The sequence below is a fragment of the Sparus aurata genome, chromosome 19 (assembly GCF_900880675.1).
Source record: "Sparus aurata chromosome 19, fSpaAur1.1, whole genome shotgun sequence".
Classification (NCBI taxonomy): Eukaryota; Metazoa; Chordata; class Actinopteri; order Spariformes; family Sparidae; genus Sparus; species Sparus aurata.
This window is the reverse complement of record NC_044205.1, coordinates 28,599,938-28,620,121: the sequence shown is the minus strand read 5'-3', so window position 1 is coordinate 28,620,121 and position 20,184 is coordinate 28,599,938. Positions and strand designations below refer to the sequence as shown.

At 45.5% G+C, this 20,184-nt stretch overlaps 1 protein-coding gene across 3 annotated transcripts in view; it reads left to right on the top strand.

The window, feature by feature from the left end:
- LOC115569870 (sodium channel protein type 4 subunit alpha-like) overlaps positions 1-20,184 on the top strand; it is a 134,656-nt gene that overhangs the window by 89,435 nt on the left and 25,037 nt on the right. For 2 of the 3 annotated variants that reach the window (XM_030398066.1, XM_030398065.1), the window contains exon 22: positions 7,757-7,880. In XM_030398066.1, the coding sequence (XP_030253926.1) occupies positions 7,757-7,880 (124 nt within the window). The remainder of the gene's footprint in view (positions 1-7,756; positions 7,881-20,184) is intronic. The other variant, XM_030398067.1, reaches the window with a different exon arrangement.

The following is a 20,184-nucleotide window of genomic DNA, read 5'->3' as shown; positions in this document are numbered from 1 at the left end:
AACTGAATTTGGTGGATTGTTGACAAGAAATCAATTATATAAGCAGCTGCTGCAGTAAAAAACACAGTTACTGTTGTTACCAGAGTAAATGTCTGTTAGGTTTAGACATATAAACCTCCTGGTCGGGGTTAGAAAACATCTCAGTTTGGATTAAAACACTTGTTCTGTCGCCTCGCTCGCTGTAGGAGATGATCCGACTTCCTGTAAATCAGCAGGTGTCCTTCATATGACCCGACCCGACCCGAGCTGTGGTCGTCTGTACAAACAACAAACAGGAACAAGATCTTGACTCAGACAGAAAAGACATATTTCTGTAACTGTATCATGACTCAGACCTGTGACATCATCATCGCTGCTGCTGTCCAGATGTTGATACAAGCCGAGTGATGCCGCTAACAGCCGAGTAAAGGCTAACAGCCGAGTGACGCCGCTAACAGCCGAGTGACGCCGCTAACAGCCGAGTGAAACCGCTGACAGCCGAGTGAAGCCGCTGACAGCCGAGTGAAGCCGCTGACAGCCGAGTGACGCCGCTGACAGCCGAGTGAATCCGCTAACAGCCGAGTGTGACGCCGCTAACAGCCGAGTGTGACGCCGCTAACAGCCGAGTGAAACCGCTAACAGCCGAGTGACGCCGCTAACAGCCGAGTGAAACCGCTAACAGCCGAGTGAAACCGCTAACAGCCGAGTGTGAAGCCGCTGACAGCCGAGTGACGCCGCTAACAGCCGAGTGAAACCGCTGACAGCCGAGTGAAGCCGCTGACAGCCGAGTGAAGCCGCTAACAGCCGAGTGAAGCCGCTAACAGCCGAGTGAAGCCGCTAACAGCCGAGTGAAACCGCTAACAGCCGAGTGACACCGCTAACAGCCGAGTGAAGCCGCTAACAGCCGAGTGAAGCCGCTAACAGCCGAGTGAAGCCGCTAACAGCCGAGTGAAACCGCTAACAGCCGAGTGTGAAGCCGCTAACAGCCGAGTGAAGCCGCTAACAGCCGAGTGAAACCGCTGACAGCCGAGTGAAGCCGCTGACAGCCGAGTGAAGCCGCTAACAGCCGAGTGACGCCGCTAACAGCCGAGTGAAGCCGCTAACAGCCGAGTGAAGCCGCTAACAGCCGAGTGAAACCGCTAACAGCCGAGTGAAGCCGCTAACAGCCGAGTGAAGCCGCTAACAGCCGAGTGAAGCCGCTAACAGCCGAGTGACGCCGCTAACAGCCGAGTGAAGCCGCTGACAGCCGACCTGCCGTCACATTCACTGTCGGGTGTTTCCCTCCGTCGCTAACAGACGCGGCCACTTTGTTTTTTTGTCGAACACGTCACATTTAGACGTCTAAATTATTCACACGGATGTTGTTTTCTTCAGCGAGGCTCTTCGCTGGCTCAGCAACATAAAAGTGAAATTATTTTTATATTATTTCCAACAATATGTGTTTTTGCCGGTGCGTGACCCAGAAAGGCCGTTAAATAATGTACCAGCAGCAGGAAGGAGCTGCTGTGTCTGAACAGGCTCAGTCAGCAGCAGGTTCTGGTTCTGGTTCAGCTCCTTCTGTCTCATTCTGAGCTGCCCGACACGACCTCAGGCTCCTGTTGGTGCCTGGCTCAACGGCATCTTCTTCATGTCAGAAGCAGATTCATACTTTCTCAGTCAGGATTGTTTCCATAAAAGAAATATTGGTTCTGTGTCGAGAAAGGAAATATTCTCACAGCGACCGTACACCTTCTGAGTTTCGTTCAAACTCAACAGAAACAGTTAGAACCTGGTCAGAACCAGCAGCTTCATCAGTGATGAAATCAAAACTGCTGTTAAAGTGTTTCCATCATATGAAATATTACTCCTAATATCACTTATTCAGCTGCAAAAAAAGCCGCTTCGTATGTGTTTTTTATGCTATTTCAGAGTTTGTAACTTCCTCGTTGTTGTTAAGAATCGTTAAAAATGTGACTCAGCGATGACTCATCCTGCACTTGGGGGCGGACGTTCATTTTTCACCCCTGGAACTCTTTATTTCGTGACGCTGCCGTGGATGTTTAAAGAAGAACGTCGCCTGACCTCACAGATTACTGGACGAAAACACAACTTTATAACTCGGTCCGGTGATTCGGGTGAAACTGCGTCGTGATTTACGGAGGAACTGTTTCCTGTTTTCCCTCCGCTGCCGTCAGACAGACCAAGCCGAGGTGATATAAACCGGGTGTTAACGCAGCATTTACACATTCCCATTGCACACAAACGCCTCATGTTAGCGGGTTTAAGTGGGATGTTTGACCAGCGGGGAAGGAGGATTACTTTAGTGTGTTTAATCATGTCACTTACTGACGTTAACCTGAGAAGCAGCCGACTGACACACATGACAGAAACCCAAGTGTCCTCAGGAAACCCGACCCGAACTCCTCTGACCGCCCGCTCGCTGCAGAAATGACCCTGTGGAGGTAAATACAGCCTCAAACTGCTGGATTAATATTGATCGACATGATCACTATCTTACTTGAGCCGGACTTTAGTCACACCTGCTTTCTGTCTGTGGCTGAAACACTTTACATAACATAAACGCAGCCATATATCAGTAAAGTGTGTTTGTGCAGGAGCAGAAAGGTCACGGGGAAGTTTGGTGCTTTTCAGCAGAATTAGAGCCGATAAAGTCTCCAGATATTCAGTCGTTCATCTTCACTGAAGCATCGCAGCTTGTGTGTGCCGTCTGTAACAGCAGTTGGTGGACTAAAGACTCCCTCAGAGTCTCTGAACAGAACGAATAACTGCAGAGAAGGTGAGCAGGAAGGAAGGAAGGAAGGAAGGAAGGAAGGAAGGTCTCTGCTGTCTCTGAGTCTACGGAGGTAAAACAATAAAAGATGGCGGTGGTCATGGAGAGAGAGAGACGTTGGCAGAGCGAGGTAGCGGTTGTATGGCAGCCGGTCCGTCTCAGGTTACATGTCAGCGATCTGTGTTTGTTTTGCCCTCCAGAGGACGTGATGGTCGTCCAACACGACACATTCAGACTGAGCCACAGTATTTATAGCTCCGTCTGTCACCGACGTGTTTTCAGATGTTTCAGAACAAACGTCCTGCTCGTTAAGTCTTTCTGTGCACTCTGTAGTTTAATGAGCAGGGAAAGATCCTCAACAAACACTGTGTTACTGTGTTTATATGTGGCGGACCCTGCCACCCTTCCAGCTTCAATCAGCGTTCTGGGACGTTATTTTCCTCTGAGAACAGCTCGTTTATTTAAATAAGTCCCCCTTTAACAGTATTGTGTCCAACACAGGTTTTAATGTAGTTCAAACCAAAAAAAATCTAATCTAATCAATAAGAACGACACCAAAAGCTCGATAAAGAAGAAAATATGAAGCAATAATATATATCAATATCAAGGTTAGCTCACTGTTTCATCGCTTCGTGTTGGTGAAAAATTCAACATTTCCTGATGTTGCTGCTTCATAATAAAAGCTTTTAATTGACTCAATAACAAGAGGGGCTTTTATTTTGAAGAGCTTATAGAAAAGGCCAAACTAACGTGGCTGTAGTGGCGATCTGCTGAAGCGTATTTCCAGCAGGTAGACCTTGTTGGGTCGACAGGAAGTAGCCCGGTCAGCACGTGTGTGTGTGGAAACTGTGCCTGGTTCTGACCCGAGCTGATTCCTGAAGATCTGACAGACTCGTGGTTCTGTATTCTACCAGCTTCAGTCTGCACAGAGCTTCATGAAACAACAGCGTGGCTCCAGACTGGACCTGGATCCAGCAGCAGCAATGCTAACAGCTACGCTAACAGCACCGGTCTCTGCTGCTCGGTGCCGCATTCATTCATCCTCCCTCTGTTTCCTCCCCCGGCTGTAATTTCCCCCTCCCTCTCTCTCTGTCTCCCTCCACCTCATCTTATCTCTCGGCCCGTCTCGGCTCTGGCTGCAGGTCCGTTGTACGTAATTTATTTGGGGTACACAAACAGCTCACTGTAAATAGAAGCTGTTAAGCTGCTCCGGCACTCTGTTTTAATAGAGCCGTGTTTGGTTATGTAATGATTAAACAGCCGTCCTGCGCTTTAACGGCCTCGTAAATCACAGAATGTGGTTTTACCGTCTCATAAAGCAGAATCAGCTGCTGGAGGTGGGCACGGGCGACCGCCAAGGTCAAAGGTCACGCCCAGTGTTTACAGTCTTCATATATCCACACTGTGACCGAGCTGAAGCTGCAGACAGACAGACACGATCTGAACACGTCTTCACTTCCATTCAGTGTTTATTTTTACTCTTAAACAATAAAAAATCAGGCCGATAACTTTGTCTGTAATACATGTTGGTCTGAAGGAGTCGACACCAGAGAAGTGACTCAGGAGAAACTGTTCAACTCTTTTGTTCTCAGACATGTAAAAGGAATATTTTTCACAGAAATAAGAACATTTTTCTTTTTTTTCTAAAAACAAATCTGTCCACACGTTACGTACCAACGCTGGATTCTTTACTTTGGACCTTTATTTTGAAACACATTTGAATTTAAAGATGAATCTTTAATATTTCTGCATTAAAATGTCTCAAAGCGACCTTTCTTAATGTTTTTGTTGAGTTTAAATCAGAGGAATCCACAAAGGTTCCTCGAGGTGACGGAGCGTTTCAATTGGTCGCCTGCTGCTGTAACCAGGAAGCACACGTAAACGTCCTAAACAAACATTAATAAACCTTAATAAACAAACATTAATAAACCTTAATAAACAAACATTAATAAACCTTAATAAACAAACATTAATAAACCTTAATAAACAAACATTAATAAACCTTAATAAACAAACATTAATAAACCTTAATAAACAAACATTAATAAACCTTAATAAACAAACATTAATAAACCTTAATAAACAAACATTAATAAACCTTAATAAACAAACATTAATAAACCTTAATAAACAAACATTAATAAACCTTAATAAACAAACATTAATAAACCTTAATAAACAAATGGTAATCTGATCTCCAGAGAGGGTGCAGCTCCTCCTCCCTCCGCCATCTTGAATGTTGATGCCATCTGTCACAGTGACAAAGACAATAATCACCTGCTGGAGGACGAGGCTCTCCAGGTGAAAGGGTTAAACATGTCCTCTGAATATCTGTCTCTTGTTGAAGACGACGTGCATGAAATGGACCCACACCAGTTAATGACCGGGTCAGGAGCCGGTTCTTGTGAGGTCAGGACGAGGCTCCCTCTGCTGACATGAGGCCACAAGTCAGACGATATAATTACCCAGGATTCACTTCTGCCCCGAAACCCTTAAAGGTGTAAAAACAGCCGCGACTGCAGCGATAAACACAGAGCTGGTGTGTTTGTGACTCCGTTCAGCACCAGGTGTACTCTGTCTGCAGCTGCTGTGTGTGTGTGTGTGTGTGTGTGTGTGTGTGTGTGTGTGTGTGTGTGTGTGTGTTTGCCCTGGAATGGCAGCTTGTAAAGCCGGCTGCGACCCGCGGCGCTCCTCACGCCTCCGCCGTCTCTCCCAGCCGCCCTCTGACTCCTGCAGGGTTCAGCAGCCGGCTAACAGACGGACAGGTGTGTCTGCAGGTGGACGGAGACGGACGCCCGGCTCCGCTTTGATTTCTCTGAATCAGCCGACATCAAAACGCCGTCCTGTTTTCTGTCCTGCAACACAAACTGTAGAGTTAAAGCTACAGTCCAGACGGGTCCACAAACCAGCAGAACTTTAAGAGCTCGTTAAGATAAAGAAATGATAAAAACACGACATCAAACATTCGTCCTCACTTACCGTGAAATCTAAATTCAGTCGTTATCTTTCTCACAGTTTCTTTATTTGTCCCACAAACATGAAAATATTTTTATTCTCATTTAAAAAAAATAGTTTAAATTCCTGAATTTTTGAAGGAAAACAAATAAAGTGAAAAACCAGAACAGATCAGAACCACAGAACAGAGAACAGTTCAGATCACATAAACAGAACAATGTTTTTATAGTAATCTGAGTAGTTGTAATTAGTTACTTCCACCTTGTATGAACCCACATATCACACTGAATAACCAACAGTAATGTTCCGGGTGTCGTTGTTCTGTTTGTTGGTGATTTCTTGGAGAAGTCGTCTCTCAACATTGTCAGCAGCTCTGCACGTCTGCATCCATCCGTCTCTTCATCGTCTCCTCGTTTTCTCGCTCTCCGTCCGTCCTGAAGATAAAACACGACTTATTTCTGCATTTGTTGGCACAAAAAGCTACAGAGACAAAGTGAGCGACGCAGCGAGCTTCACGTTAACGACAACTGGATGAAGAATCTGCCGTCGCCGTGGCGACTGTGAGCTCAGCCGGCGTTTTAACGGATCGTCCAGTTTTAGATCCAGAGCTGTTACTTCTTTCAGACTAGTGGAGAGAAAACATCAGATTGCTCCTTTAACGGATCTCTCAGTCCGATTCTTTTACTTTTCTAACAGTCGTGATTACGTGTGATTTATTACTCAACAGGCTCTGAATGTGTTTCTGCCTGCAGCTCGTCTCCGGACGCACAATAGAAACAGCTTATGAATAGAAATACATTTAAACCCTCATTATGGACATCAGCTGTCAGGAGGCTTCAGCCCGAGGCTGCCGCGTGTGTGTGTGTGCGTGTGTGTGTGTGTCTCTGTGTGTGTGTGTCTCTGTGTGTGTGTGTGTGTGTGTAACGTTATCCAGTTTTTGTGTGCATCCCTTTTCACGTGTAAGTGTGTGTCAGAGATTAGGTGTGTATTCAGGTCCTTTTGGCTTCACCTTTGTATGTGTGCCTGTGTGTGTGTGTGGGTGTGTGGGTGTGTGTGTCGGTGTGTGTGGGTGTGTGTGTGTGTGTGTGTGTGTGTGTGTGTGTGTGTGTGTGTGTGTGTGTCCAAGGCTGGCATTCGTCACAGCGGCCTCTCTCTGTTCCCAGACTCTGAATGTATTCATGAGTTAGCTGTTGACTCAGGTAGTTGGTTCACCTGTCCACACACACATATACACATATACACACACGCACACACACACACACACACCCCTGCTGTGTCTTTGTCCAGACATTCAACAAAACTTGCCAAATTTCCCTCCTCAGCCTTCAGCAGAAAACCTGTCTCCTATCCCTCCATCTCCCTCGTCCCTTTGTAAAGTTAAACTCCCATGATGCTTAGCAAACAGGGGCCTTTGAAAGCGCCCGGGATGGGGAGGGGGGGGCGAGGGGGGATGAGGGGGGATTTCCTGACGCCTGGTTTTGTCCAGATCTCAGAGTCAAAGTGAACAGCCGGCAGTTTTCTTGGCGCGGGGCGTGAAGGTCTGGAGGTGACGCTCTGATTTCTCAGCCAGGACTCCTGACGGTTACGTAACGTTAAATCTGACTCATTCAGGCCTGAATGCAGCAAAATGATGCTGATGATCACACAAGCACAGACGACACTTTATTGACATAATACACACAACAACACGTGTCCTGATTCTCATACTACAGCTTATACAAGTTCTGTTAAACACTCCTCAAACCCAAACTGATGAACATGAACACGGATCCATCTTCTTCTCTTTGTCAGCAGCATGATGTCATTCAGCACTTAATACACAAGTCAGGAAGTAGTGTGAGACGTATAAACAATTATTTTATTAACCAATCAGAGGGCAGCATGTTGAGATTAATGTGTTTTCAGTTGTTCTTCGCAACATAAAGACAATTACAGTCTGTTCAGGGTGGATGTGGATCAGATGTTTCCTCGGTGGCTCTGCTCAGATAAACAGGACAACATGAGTCGGTCGTCAGCGGTTCTGATTGGTTCGTTTCCGTCTGTGTTACTCAGCAGAAGGACGATATCAGCCTATCAGAGGGCAGCACGGTGGACCTGAGGAAGCCTGGAGAGGAAGAGGACGAGTACTCAGAGATGGCTGAAGAGGCCATGGACCCCGACAACTGCTTCCCAGACGGTCAGCACACACACACACGCACACACACACACGCACACACACACACCTATACACACACACACACACACACACACACACACACCTATACACACACACACTCACAGCTGAGAGCGCGAGGTTGGACACAATTTACACTGAAACACAACATTTCTTCTTCATTTTCATGTTCACAGTATTTCCTGTGAATAAAATGTTGAAACAATTTGCCAATAAATGAAGCACAATGTTGCTGAAAGCTTCAGGTCGTTCATCAGGGAGAAGATGAACATCATCATGACTGTAAGGATTTGTTGCCTCACTCTTAAAATGCATCGAATTTACATGAATTTACATTTTTATCCAAACACCAAAATATAAGATAGATGTCCAGTAACTGTATGAGTGTTTCTGCTCTCTTCTCCTTATTTTTTTTTTTTTATCATTAAACTAGTCCTCGGTTTCTTCAGCTGTTGGTTTTCACACAGGTGTTAAATGTTTGTAAAAGCGAGTGTGCAGTTTTGGAAAATGAAGCAGAGAGTCAAGAAACTCAAAACAAAGGAAAGTATTTTAAATCATAAGTTTCTACTCAGCACATCCGCCTAGATGTGACTTTATTCCATGAACAGTTTTGGTCTTTATTTGGGTGAAAAGTTGTGTAACATGTAAAATTGCAGTTCAGTTTCACACACATTCCACCAACCATGAGACCCTCCCACCACCGGCCTGCCCCGATACTCTCATAATGAGATTAACGACCCTGTTCCCACTGACCCAGGTGAAACAAACACCTTGTTTCCTTCCTGACGCAGCCAGTTTCCGGCTGGAGCGCACAGATTTGTCTTAGAACCGGTTCAGCACAGCGAGCGTGACCACGACACAGAGAAGGAGGAGGGAGGGAACGCTGGGGAACACCGGAGTAAATGAACTCCCCAGAGAGCCGAGATAACCTTTGACGTCACGTCGGTGGGCGAGGAAACACAGGAGGACATTTATATCTGTCGCTACGCAGACGACACGCAGCTGCTCGTGTGCTTATTACCCATAATGTGAGTCCTACTTACAGCGTGGTTCAGAGTTTGATCAGATCAGCTGAGACGTAAAGAAAAGAGACACTGCTAAAATATGAAGTAATCGCAAAACAAATATGGACACATCATTGTTTGATTCATCTCAGTCTGGTCTGTAATATTGTACTGATAAAGAAAATGTTCAAACTCTAACCTTGTACACAGACTGACTGATGGAGGTCTGTGAGCTAAAATGACTGTTTTTATCAATGGAGTCTGGTGGATTTGAAGAGGTGAATCTCACGAGCAGCAGCATCGAGGTCACTGTCTCCACATGTCTTTATAGTTGTGTGTCCTGTGGACAAACAGAAACATTGGACAGGTCTGCTGATCCTACAGACTGTCTGACTCTTTCATTCTCAATTTGTAAGCTAAGAAATAAGAAAAAAACACTGATGTATAAATTAGAACATAAAAACACTCATTCTTGATGTTTTTCACGTCTTGTTTGTTTGCTGCAGCGTGTCGAGGTCGTCCTGATACATCCTGACATTGTTGCTCTATTAGTCAAAATACATGTTTGTTTTTTGCATTAATTATTATTCGGGCTGTCAAAGTTAAAGCGTTGATAACTCGTTAACGCAACATCCTCTTAACGCCGTTAAATTTTTAAACGCGCGATTAATGCTCGGTATTTTAAAAAAAAAGAAACGCGCATTGTTTGATTTACGGCCGTCAGTGGCACCTGTAGTCTTGATCCAGAGGGTGGCAGAAGAATAAGAAAGGAATCAGAAGAAGAAGAAGCAGGGTTGGCGTCCGGGAAAAACACGGTCTACTGAAAAGAGAAAGTGAAAGTAAATGGAGAAAGAACTTATGAACGGCAAATTCACTTTCGAAACACAGATGGTTCGGTCCATAGGACAAAAGTTATCTGCACGTACTGTCGACATGAAATGAGTTACCACTGAAGTACGTCGAGTCTCAGATATCATTTACAAGTCAAACACACGGCAGATGCAGAGAGCCCACCGCCAAAAGCAGACATCACCATGTTTTGATCCCATTTAGGGTGAGGGGATATTTATTTTTTGAGCCTTTTATTTTCCTGCATGATTTGAAGTGTTGAATAAACATTTTCATAAAGCAAGCATATTTGCCCTTTCTTATGTTGTTAAAAGTATTAACAACATAAAAAAAATACATTAAGGTACATTTAGAACAGAAAGAAATGTGCCATAATAATAATTATTAATTATTAATGATTATTCTCCAGGTTGTCTCAAGTTCAGCCTCACAGTAAATGAGCCGGTCGGTGCTTCATGGTCTGAGACTGTAAGTCACATGTGTTTCATTAACCAGGAGCCGTTCCAGCGTCCACATGACCCAATACTCTCATCATGAGATTTATGGCGGTGGCGAGTCCAGGTGAGAAACAAACAGCTCGTTTCCCTCCTGACTCAGCCGGTTTCCTCCTGCAGCACACAGATCTGTCTCACATAAAGCGTGTGGCCGCGACACGCAGACACACAGGAACAATGTTAAAGAGTGACGGTACGTGTGTTTATGTTACGGATTCAGTTCTGACTCCTGATCGCAGCTCAGTGAGAACCAAGAGTTCAGACTGCTCAGACTCGACGCTGCCCGTTTGACTTTCAGAGGTAAGTTGAGGTGAGCGGAGACAGAATCAGGGCGGCAGCTGGAAAACCCTCGGCGTAGAACAAAAACAACAACAGCGTTTCCCAACACCTGCAGTGGCTGCAGAGCCCGAGGTCGATGTATGATATTTGTAGCTGCGCAGATATTCACTGTTTGAATGAACATCCTGCTTCAGGACACAAACTGTTACAGAGTTTGTACCACCTGGATTTATTTCCCCTGCAAGTAAAGGAAATGTTTCCAGCTTCAATCAGCAGTTCATGATCAATGTTGGAATTTTAGTTCAGGCTCATTTTCAGCTCTTGTCAGGCACAATCCTGTTCAACCTGGACTGAGTTTGAAAGAGAGACTGAAGTTAAAAATACTAAAAACGTTGCATCCAAACGTCCGGACAGTGATAGAAATTTGGATTCAGCCCACATTTGTATTGTCAGTGGCTTCCTTGTCAGTACTGAGCATGTGCGACTTTCAACAGAGATGGGAAAGAGGCGAGATGTCTCACTCCACAGTGAGTGTGTCTCATTCTGAATTTAATTGGTGAAGATGTTTTGCTTCTGCTGCTTTCTCCTGTTCACCAACGAATTCATGACTGCACATGTGAACGTGACACATCAGAAGATAAACAGAAAAGTGAACTCGTCTCCGGGGAAAGTGAAAGTGAAAGTCGCCTACAAACCCGTTTGTAACTGTAGTTCTGGTGTGACAGTTCCACGAGTTTCTCTGAGCGTCCTTCTAGTGAGGGTTGTTCACACTCGCTCCCCTTTTTCCTCCAGGAGGTAACAGCCGATGTTTCGGGCCAGCGGATATCCGGACTACAGATATCTGGGCCAACACCTCCTCTTCAGTCACTGTTCGCAGCCCAATTAGGAGCTCGGTACGCGAGAATTAAGTTGATGGACGACGTCTACGACTGCAGATTAATTAAAAAAAATGCTGATGAAAAGCTAAATCATCATCAGACGGCAGCTCGTGCGTTTCAGCTCCGCGCTCTCCACAAAGACTGCTTACCTGCAAACACAGCTCGCTATGACGTCATCGGTCAACACAACACAGACTGCAGAAGGAAACCAGAACACTCTCCTTAATGAGACCATTCCATACACACCTGGATACCTGGGCGACGATACGACTCAGGGACGCTACATTTTAGATACGGAACGATTTGGTGCAATCTGATACAGTTCTTAACATTTGTTTAATGTAGACATTCATTTTCCATTATAAATTAAACCTTACCAAAGCCATCACTCTCAGCCACACTGTGGGCTCGTAAGTCCTTCACAATAAAACGGGCTGTAGATGGCGTGATGACTTCGGACCTCGCCGAGTTGTGGCAGGAAGAAATCTTTAACAGCCATGTTGTTGCCTTGCGTGTTCTTGCTTGTGCTAGCTGTAACGTTGCTAACGTTAGCATCCACAGACTCCTCGTCGCCCGCGTAGTTTTCTCCATGCTGTTTCACCCGGTGAGTTTTCAGATTTGTCGTGCTGCTGCTGTTCTCCAGAGCTCACATGTGGCCCGACTTCTGTCCAAATGTCCTCCTTCTTCTCACGTTGACCTTTAACCTTTTACGAGAGTTGAGAGACGATCTGCAGAATTAGCAGCAAAGCTTCCATCAACAGATACGTAACTTTAGAATCGTGCTATCGACCGGTTAATGGTGAATTTAAATTGATACAGAGGTCTTTAACGTTAAAACCGGATACCTGATATCTGTATCGGTGAATCTTTCCACCCCTACTGTTTATAGAGATAACTTCAAAATGAACTTCTTATTTAAAGCACTTAGTGCTTCTCCACGGCTCAGAACAATCAGCAGGAAGTTTTCAACAAGAGAAACGATTCAACTAACGAGAACAAATAAAACATGAAGACACAATAAACAGAACTGGAAGATTGTTGATTATATTTATAATCAATTACCACAATTAAAGACACACATGCGCTCGCTGCATCGATATGAACGAGGTGATAACTGGTGGTGTCAGCGGTGACGAGTTCCAGGTTCACTGCTGCAGCCGTGGTTCCTGTAAGAGGTGCTTTGGATGGAGGCGGCTGCCAAACGGCAGATGTTGTATTAGCTTTGATTCATTTAGAAGATTGATGCGTCCATTGCAACTGTCCCAACACGCCGCCTGGTTCTTCCTGATTCAGCAGAGTCCTTCACAGCAGGCGGACGTTTGTCACCAGCTGGACTCAGATCAGCGACAGGAGACGGATGAAACATGAACGAGAGGCGTCTTCGGCTCCACGGCTCTGACATCCACACGTCTGTGGTAGTTGGCGAGATGCATGACGAGCCGGTGAAGAGGAGCGACGCAAAGGAGATGACAAAGGAGGAAACAAAAGGAAGTGGAAGAAGAAACTCAGGAAAAGACATGAAAGAAGAGAGAGGAAGAAGATGGAGGAGAGAAGAGAGCAAAGTAGTTTTAAGAGAAGTGGAAGAAATGAGGCGAATGCAGAGAATAGAGGAAGGATTGAGATGAGGAGATGTGAGGAAGACGAGAGGAAAAACAAATGTGTAAAATATAAAGTGGAGACAAACAGAAGGTGAAGACGATGCAGAACACACGGGACTGTTGACCTCGTTGGCATCGCTGCTTCCTGTCAGCACACATTTTATAAAAACAAGAAAAGAAGAAAAGATCTTTGAGTGAGAAGAAACTGAGCAGACAGACGAGTAAAGATACAACAAGAAAGAACAAAGAACATCAGGAGAGACGACTTGAGGAGAGACGACAGGAAATGAGACGGAAAGGAAACCTCTGAACTTCTGACCCGCCGGCTGTGAACAGATTTAGGGGACAGAAACAGAACCGGACCTCCTGCCGGCCGCCGCCGCCTGGCTTCCCTCCTGACTCAGCTCACGGTCCCCTCAAACTGGACCAGAACCACCAGTGTGCTGACACAGCGCTGTGTTACTGTGTGTGTGTGTGTGTGTGCGTGCAGTGGCTGGTGCAACTCGGCCAGCTGCTGCAGAACTAGGCCAGAAAACTGACTAACAACAGCAGGCAGACACCAGCTGTGTGTGTGTGTGTGTGTGTGTGTGTGTGTGTGTGTGTGTGTGTGTGTGTAGGAGTGTGTGTTTGTGTAGTAGCCATCTGGACAACACGTCCTCGTACCTAAACGACTGAATAGTTGATGGCCCGTGACTTCCAACGCGACGCGTATCACAAAATGACCACAGCAGCGCCGCAGAGACAGACGGACCGGACCGGACCGGACCGGACTGGACCGGACCGGACCGCCGCCCCACAGTCGCGGTCTGGTGAGGTTTTGGAAAACATTGTATTTTGGGTTAAAGCGATTACAGAAACAACTGGAGTTACGTCATGTAGGAGACGTAAATCAAACAATCAGTCTGCTGCTCTCTGATAAAACAAGACAGAAGATGTTCGCTGAGTGGAGCTGAGGAGAGATTCTGGATCAGAACCAGAACTCCTGGAGGAATAAACACCTGGAGTCTCATCAGATTCTGATCCGGAGCTGTTTAGCGACGGGAGGAGAGCTCAGACTCCCGTTGAACCGTCTGGACTTCCTCTGTATGTCCTGCAGCCGTTCAGAGAGTTCTGGACGAGTCTCCTGGTTTCAGTTCTGGTGTAAACGTCTCTGCAGGCCCGGTGGACCACTGCTGCTGCTGCTGCTGCTGCTGCTGTATAACATCTAATAATAATCATTCATAAGTTGTTACTGATTAATTACCAACACACAGCACTTTGTTTCTGGCTCTTTTTAGTGTTAACATGTTCCATTTTACTGCAGAAATGATACGATTGATGATATTTACACGTGTGCTCATTTTGCTTTAGTTTGTGTTTTTTCCGCGTTTGCAGTTAATTTTCCACACGAAGCCGATGTTTGGGCTGTGACGGATCGTGTGTGTGTGTGTGTGTGTGTGCGTGTGCTCCTCCATGCTGTGATTACAGAGCACAAACAGCAGCGTGCCTCCCGCTGACTGTCAGTAAGACGGAGTGTGTGTCGCGGCCTGAGCGCCGACGCTCCCCCACCACTAATTATTCATCACGAGGGAAAAAGGTCGGTCGAACCGGGAAAAATCTCAGCGAGCGGCGCTAACGAGTCGTAGCGCTGCGTGTAGAGAAACTCTTCAGATGAATGAAGGTCAGAGGTTTGTTAGATTTACAGCTTTACCTGATGCAGCAGACCAGACGAGGACCGCAGATAAAGGAGCATTTTCAGAAATTTGCAGTAAAATGAAAGTTAGATGGAAACAGCAGGCTCGGCACGGCAGATGTTCGCATCACATGTGGCGGCAACAGAAGATTCACATGGAGATGAATTCATCACTGGAGAGGAAAATGGTTCACAGAGTACAGAACAGGTTTAAGAGTTAATCCTCGTTGGTGCAGTCCAGCTTTACCTGAGTGCTTTTCATCTGGGAGACTTTCACTTTTACCAAAGTATTAATTAAACACAATATCTTTACTTTATCTCGAGTGTGACTTCTGACAACACTTCACTACAGAGTTAGAGCTGCCTTCAAGCCGGACGTTTTTTCCACCAGCACATTTGGCCGCGCCGAGTCAAACCGAGCCGACGCTGATTTGCTTTTGGACCTTAGAAATCTGATACTGAACTCACGTCTCTGCAGGAAACATGAGAGAAAGAGGTTTCTAAAGCCAGAGTGTTCAGCTGTCAGGACTTCTGCATCTCTTCAGTTTCTCTCGTCCTGTTTGTTCTTTAAACATCTGCCGTGTTTCACGTGTTCACCGTCAGCTGGTTCAGGAGTCGTGTTCAGTTCCTGCTGCTGACATCACGCTTCCTGTGACGCTGCTTCAGAATAAAAGCTTCTAAATGACTCAATAACAGGGGGCTTTTATTGTGAAGAAGTTTACAGCTGAATTAGGGGAGCTGCTTTGCGAGCGGTGATTGTTTGATAGTTCTGCAGGATCGAGACAAGAACATCGTTGGTTTCAGACACAACGTCAGGCAGGTTGAGCAGCTGTGGTGGAAATGCAAAATCCAGAATAACAGCAGTAATGTGTCGAGTTTATCTTCACTTCAGAATGATTTCAATCCAATAAATCAATAAAGAAACTGAAGTATCTTAATACAGGTGTGTATTGAAACACGTCTCTTCAATGCACAAGTAGCATGAAAGTATTAATATAGACTTACTGACTGATAGGAACTTTCATCAGTGCAGAGAGTCTCCCGTTCAAGTTCAGATCGTGCAAAACAAACTTTTAAACCAGCGACGGTGGATTTCCCTCCAGGACGAAGAGAGCTACAAATGAGGACAGAGGAAGTTTACGTTCCTCTCCGTGTCACGGTGATGCTGTTGTGTAATTGGCAGATGTTTCTTGAGTTCGTGCGTGTTTATCAGGTGCAGCTAGCTCGAGGCTTTAGCGCTGTTAGCGGCGCGCTGCTGTTATGCAAAGTCACGCAGGAAGAAGTTAGACGCAGCCGTCGACTGACAGGAAGGAGATCTGTGCAGAGATCAGTTACTGTTCCAGTTGTTATTAACGAGGTCAGCTCTGTCTCGTTGGTCATGTGTAAATCTGTAGAGGACAGATCGTGTGTCGGCACGTTATTCTGTATCAGCTGAACGACAAAGAAACAAAGAACGCAGCATCAGAGACAGAAAACGTCCGCAGGCTGCAGTTTGACCAGCTCCACTTCCTGTTGTCCAGACAGAAACACGCCGGCACTGCGGCACGATTACTCATTATTCCACTGTTATCTCCAGTCAGACACACACACACACACACACACACACACACACACACACACGATTACCCACAAATACACACATGTAGCCTGCAGGTACAGATTCAGTGTATCATTAGTCAGTGTGCACGCAGGAAAATAAAAGTTCATCAGCTCACATGGAAATATAGAAGTCCACTGAAGAGTCACACACACACACACACACACACACACACACACACACACACACACACATCTGCGCTGACAGCGGGCGTTAGATTAGCTGCCCCATTGGTCGTCTAAATGCCAACTCATTGGTTAATGTTGTGAAGCTGCACGACACGAGATGAGAGGGAATGAATGTGTGTGTGTGTGTTTCTGCCTCGGTGGGCGGCGGCGCCTGCAGGAGCAGCGGCGGCGGCGGCGGCGGCGGTGGCGATGGCGTCTCCTGCTCTGACGTCCTGTAACTGAAAGGTCTCAGGTGTGTCTCCCACAGCAGATAGTTTGTTGCTGAAGTGCCCTCGAGCAACTCTGTCACCTGCGCCGTCATTCACTGAGAGAAAACAGACGGAGAGTCTGACCTGATATAATCAGCTGGAACCTGTCAGGTTGTGTTAACACACGAGACAGAAATCATCTCTGAGTTTATACATTTTTTTTATATTCTTATATATTTTTTTGGTCTTTTTCATAGTAGACGATAAATGTAATTTAACTTTGACCTGTGACGTTCTTGTCATAACTTGTTTAAAGTCCAGGAACCCAATTTATCAAATGAACTTGCAATCCTCTCCCATCGACTCGATCCGTCTAAGAAGTTAGATTTTCTCTTTTTGCTGTTTCTGTCTGCAGTTTGATTGAATGTAAGATTGACAGATCACAGCTGTGGAGGTTATAAACTGGAATCTGACTTCGGTTGTCTTTGTTGGAAATTCTCATACGTTCAAGTATAAATCTAAGAATATCTTTACATTGAGGTCACAGTGACGGTTCAGACAGAGAACATGGTGTCAGCAGGTTTGTGACCACAGATACGTCTGTACAAAACACAGCATATCATGTTTAAATGATTAGCCTGTTAGCTGCTTGTCACATCAGGACGGAGGTTTTATTACAGACTACACTTCAAGTCACAACACTGGATATTTGTAAAGTCACCTGCGGTTGTTTCCAGCTGTTTTTAATCCAAACCACGATGTTTTCTGACCCTGACCAAGTGTTTGCCTAAACCTAACCAGAGCGTAGACGCCAGAGAAGAAGAATCGTTCAGGTTGAACTGAGCTGTGATTTTGCAGAAACGTGCTGAGCGAACATTTATTCTTGCAATAGATTCGTCAGGAGGCAGAAGATTTTAACATTCAAACTGTGTTTGTATTTAAATTCCCTCAGACGGAGATGTGTGTGTCTGTATGTATGTTTGTGTTTACGTTGTGTGTTTGTTGGGATGAGCACATTTATGCCGAGGCGACGAAGGTCAAATGCAATCACCTGGCGGATCATTCAGCAGGATCTTTGAGTTCTGTTCTGTTCTGTTCAATACCGGATCAATGACGCTCGCGGCAGAGAGCGTCGGCTCGGCCAACAGGTGATGTAACGAGCCGCTCGATGAGAGTTTACTGCAGCAAAAGTGTTTATTACAGCCGCCCTCAGTACCAGCAGAGGGGTTTCCTGACACACACACACACACACAGTGATAATAACTCTGCCAAGTGGGCTGATTGAGTGTCGGATTACCACTCGCTTGTTTTCATTGGATTACTCAACCGGCGTATCGGGGAAAAGCCTATTAGTATCCATGGAAACAGAAAGCCGAGGTAATCAGAGCTGTAATTACAGAAGCAGGCGGACGCGGCAATCAGCGAGTGAAGAGCAGCTTCAGTCCGTCTGTTCCAGGAAACCCACGCAGACTCAGCACAGAATCACCCGTCAGAACCCGTGTGTTCATTAAACCTGATGTCTGCCATGTTTACAGTCTGAACGTTGATCATACAGAGTTTCAGTTTCACGCCACAAATGTTCTGGACGTAGATAACATGTTCAGAACCTGCACATGTTCCAGCAGAGAAATCCTCCAGAGTCCTCGAGGTGACGCTGAGTTTCATCTGCTCGTCTGTCTGTAACTTCAGGAGAGTCAGAGAGGAAGGAAGTCTGAGAACCAGACCCAACAGAACCAGAAGAACACTGCAGAACATTAGAGAGTTGAGGTGAAGCTCTGAGTGAAGTCAGCACTCAGCAGAGACTCTGGTTCTGGTTCTGGTTCTCTGTCTCCTCTCTGTAACGTTACGTTCATGAAGTAAAGTCCATTTCCCCTCCAGCTCCAGTCAGCAGTCAACAGAACAGAACAGAACCACCCGACAGTGGAGGTCAGCTCCGGATCACTGCTGCAGTCAGGCTCATCAACAGGAGTGAAGAGAAATCACCTTTTTAATCCCATCGGATCAGAACCAGATGAGACTCCACGTGTTTACTCCTCCAGAGTGGTTCTGATCCACTCCACATTCACAACCAGACTCTGCCACTGACTGGACCAACGGCTACATTAAAGGAGCATTCTGTAGTTTTATAGAGGAACTTTTAATCATCTTAATTCTCTGTTTGTTTTATTATTTTTTCTGTCTAACAAACTAAATAATCAAACTCTTTTTGTTTTAATGACCTTAAAGGACAAACGCAACTTATTCTGTTTCACTGTGTTTGTATGTGGCGGACCCTGCCACCTCTCTCGCTTCAAACAGTGTTCTGGGACCTGATTTTCCTCTGAGAGCAGCTCGTTTATTCAGAGTTTGTATTATTACCTCATTAGTATGAAATATATTCTGAGTTTGAATCAGGGTTTGTACACATTTTTCAAGGTCAAATTCAAGCACTTTTAAGGGTCATTTTTAAGATTTTCCAGCACCTTATTGCTGGGGTGAAATACCTATCTAAAGGAATTTATATACTTATGATTTTTTTCTTCACTTTTTATCACAGTTATGTACATTGTATTATGCTGTAAACATCTAAAATATATTTTATAATAGCAAAAACTTCAGAAATTAATTATCCAGTCTGATCCCAATTTTGTGAAAGACACAGTTATAATGTCAAGCACTTTCAAGCACTTAAACTAAAATCCAAGCACTTTTCAGACCTTGAAAACACAACATTGAAATTCAAGCACTTTCAAGGATTTCAAGCACCCGTACGAATCCAGAACAACAAATCAGACCTGCTCCTCCTCCTCCTCCTCGTCCTCCTCGTCCTCTCCTCCTCCTCCTCCTCCTCCTCATCCTCCTCCTCCTCCTCCTCCTGCAGAGCGACATCATGCCTTGCTGGAGGGAACGTCAGCATCGCTCACTCCAGCGATCACTCTGCTGAAGTTCCCGGTCCTGATTGTGAGCGAACGTCAGGTTGCGGTTCGTCGTCCGGTCGTCCTCGCAGACACGCTGATTTAATTTGGAAACGTTAGCGACAAGCTTTTAGAGCCACAGGCAGCCGACGGGCCGATAACGCGGACCGACGGGAATCTGATCCTCTCGTTATCAGCACTCACTCAGCCGATGATGCTCTGCAACAAATAACGGAGCGATCCCATCTGTTCATCCGGCTGCTCTCAGGGTGCATCGACATGTTCTGCTGGAGACATGAAAAACAGTCCTGGTGACCGTCTGAATGCTTAATTCAATTTTTTCTCATGTTAAAGTTATTTTGATTAAAATAAAAGTTTAAATGGCCTTTAAAAACTTGAATACACAAAATAGCAGTTTTCCCAAAACTTGAACCTGTTAGCATCGTTCACCTCGCTTTTGTTGTTGCAGCTGCACTAAACATTATAATATACAAAACAAACATGGTTTAATATGAGAGATGCTCTTAGTGAAACAACAGAGATTTAGATGATCTTCATCTCTGCAGCTCGGGAGCCTGTTAGCCTCTTTTAGCTGCTAGCGCCCAGCACTGTTTGCTAACATGTTAACAAATGTGCAGTGTTAAAGGATGAACTGTTCCTTTAAGG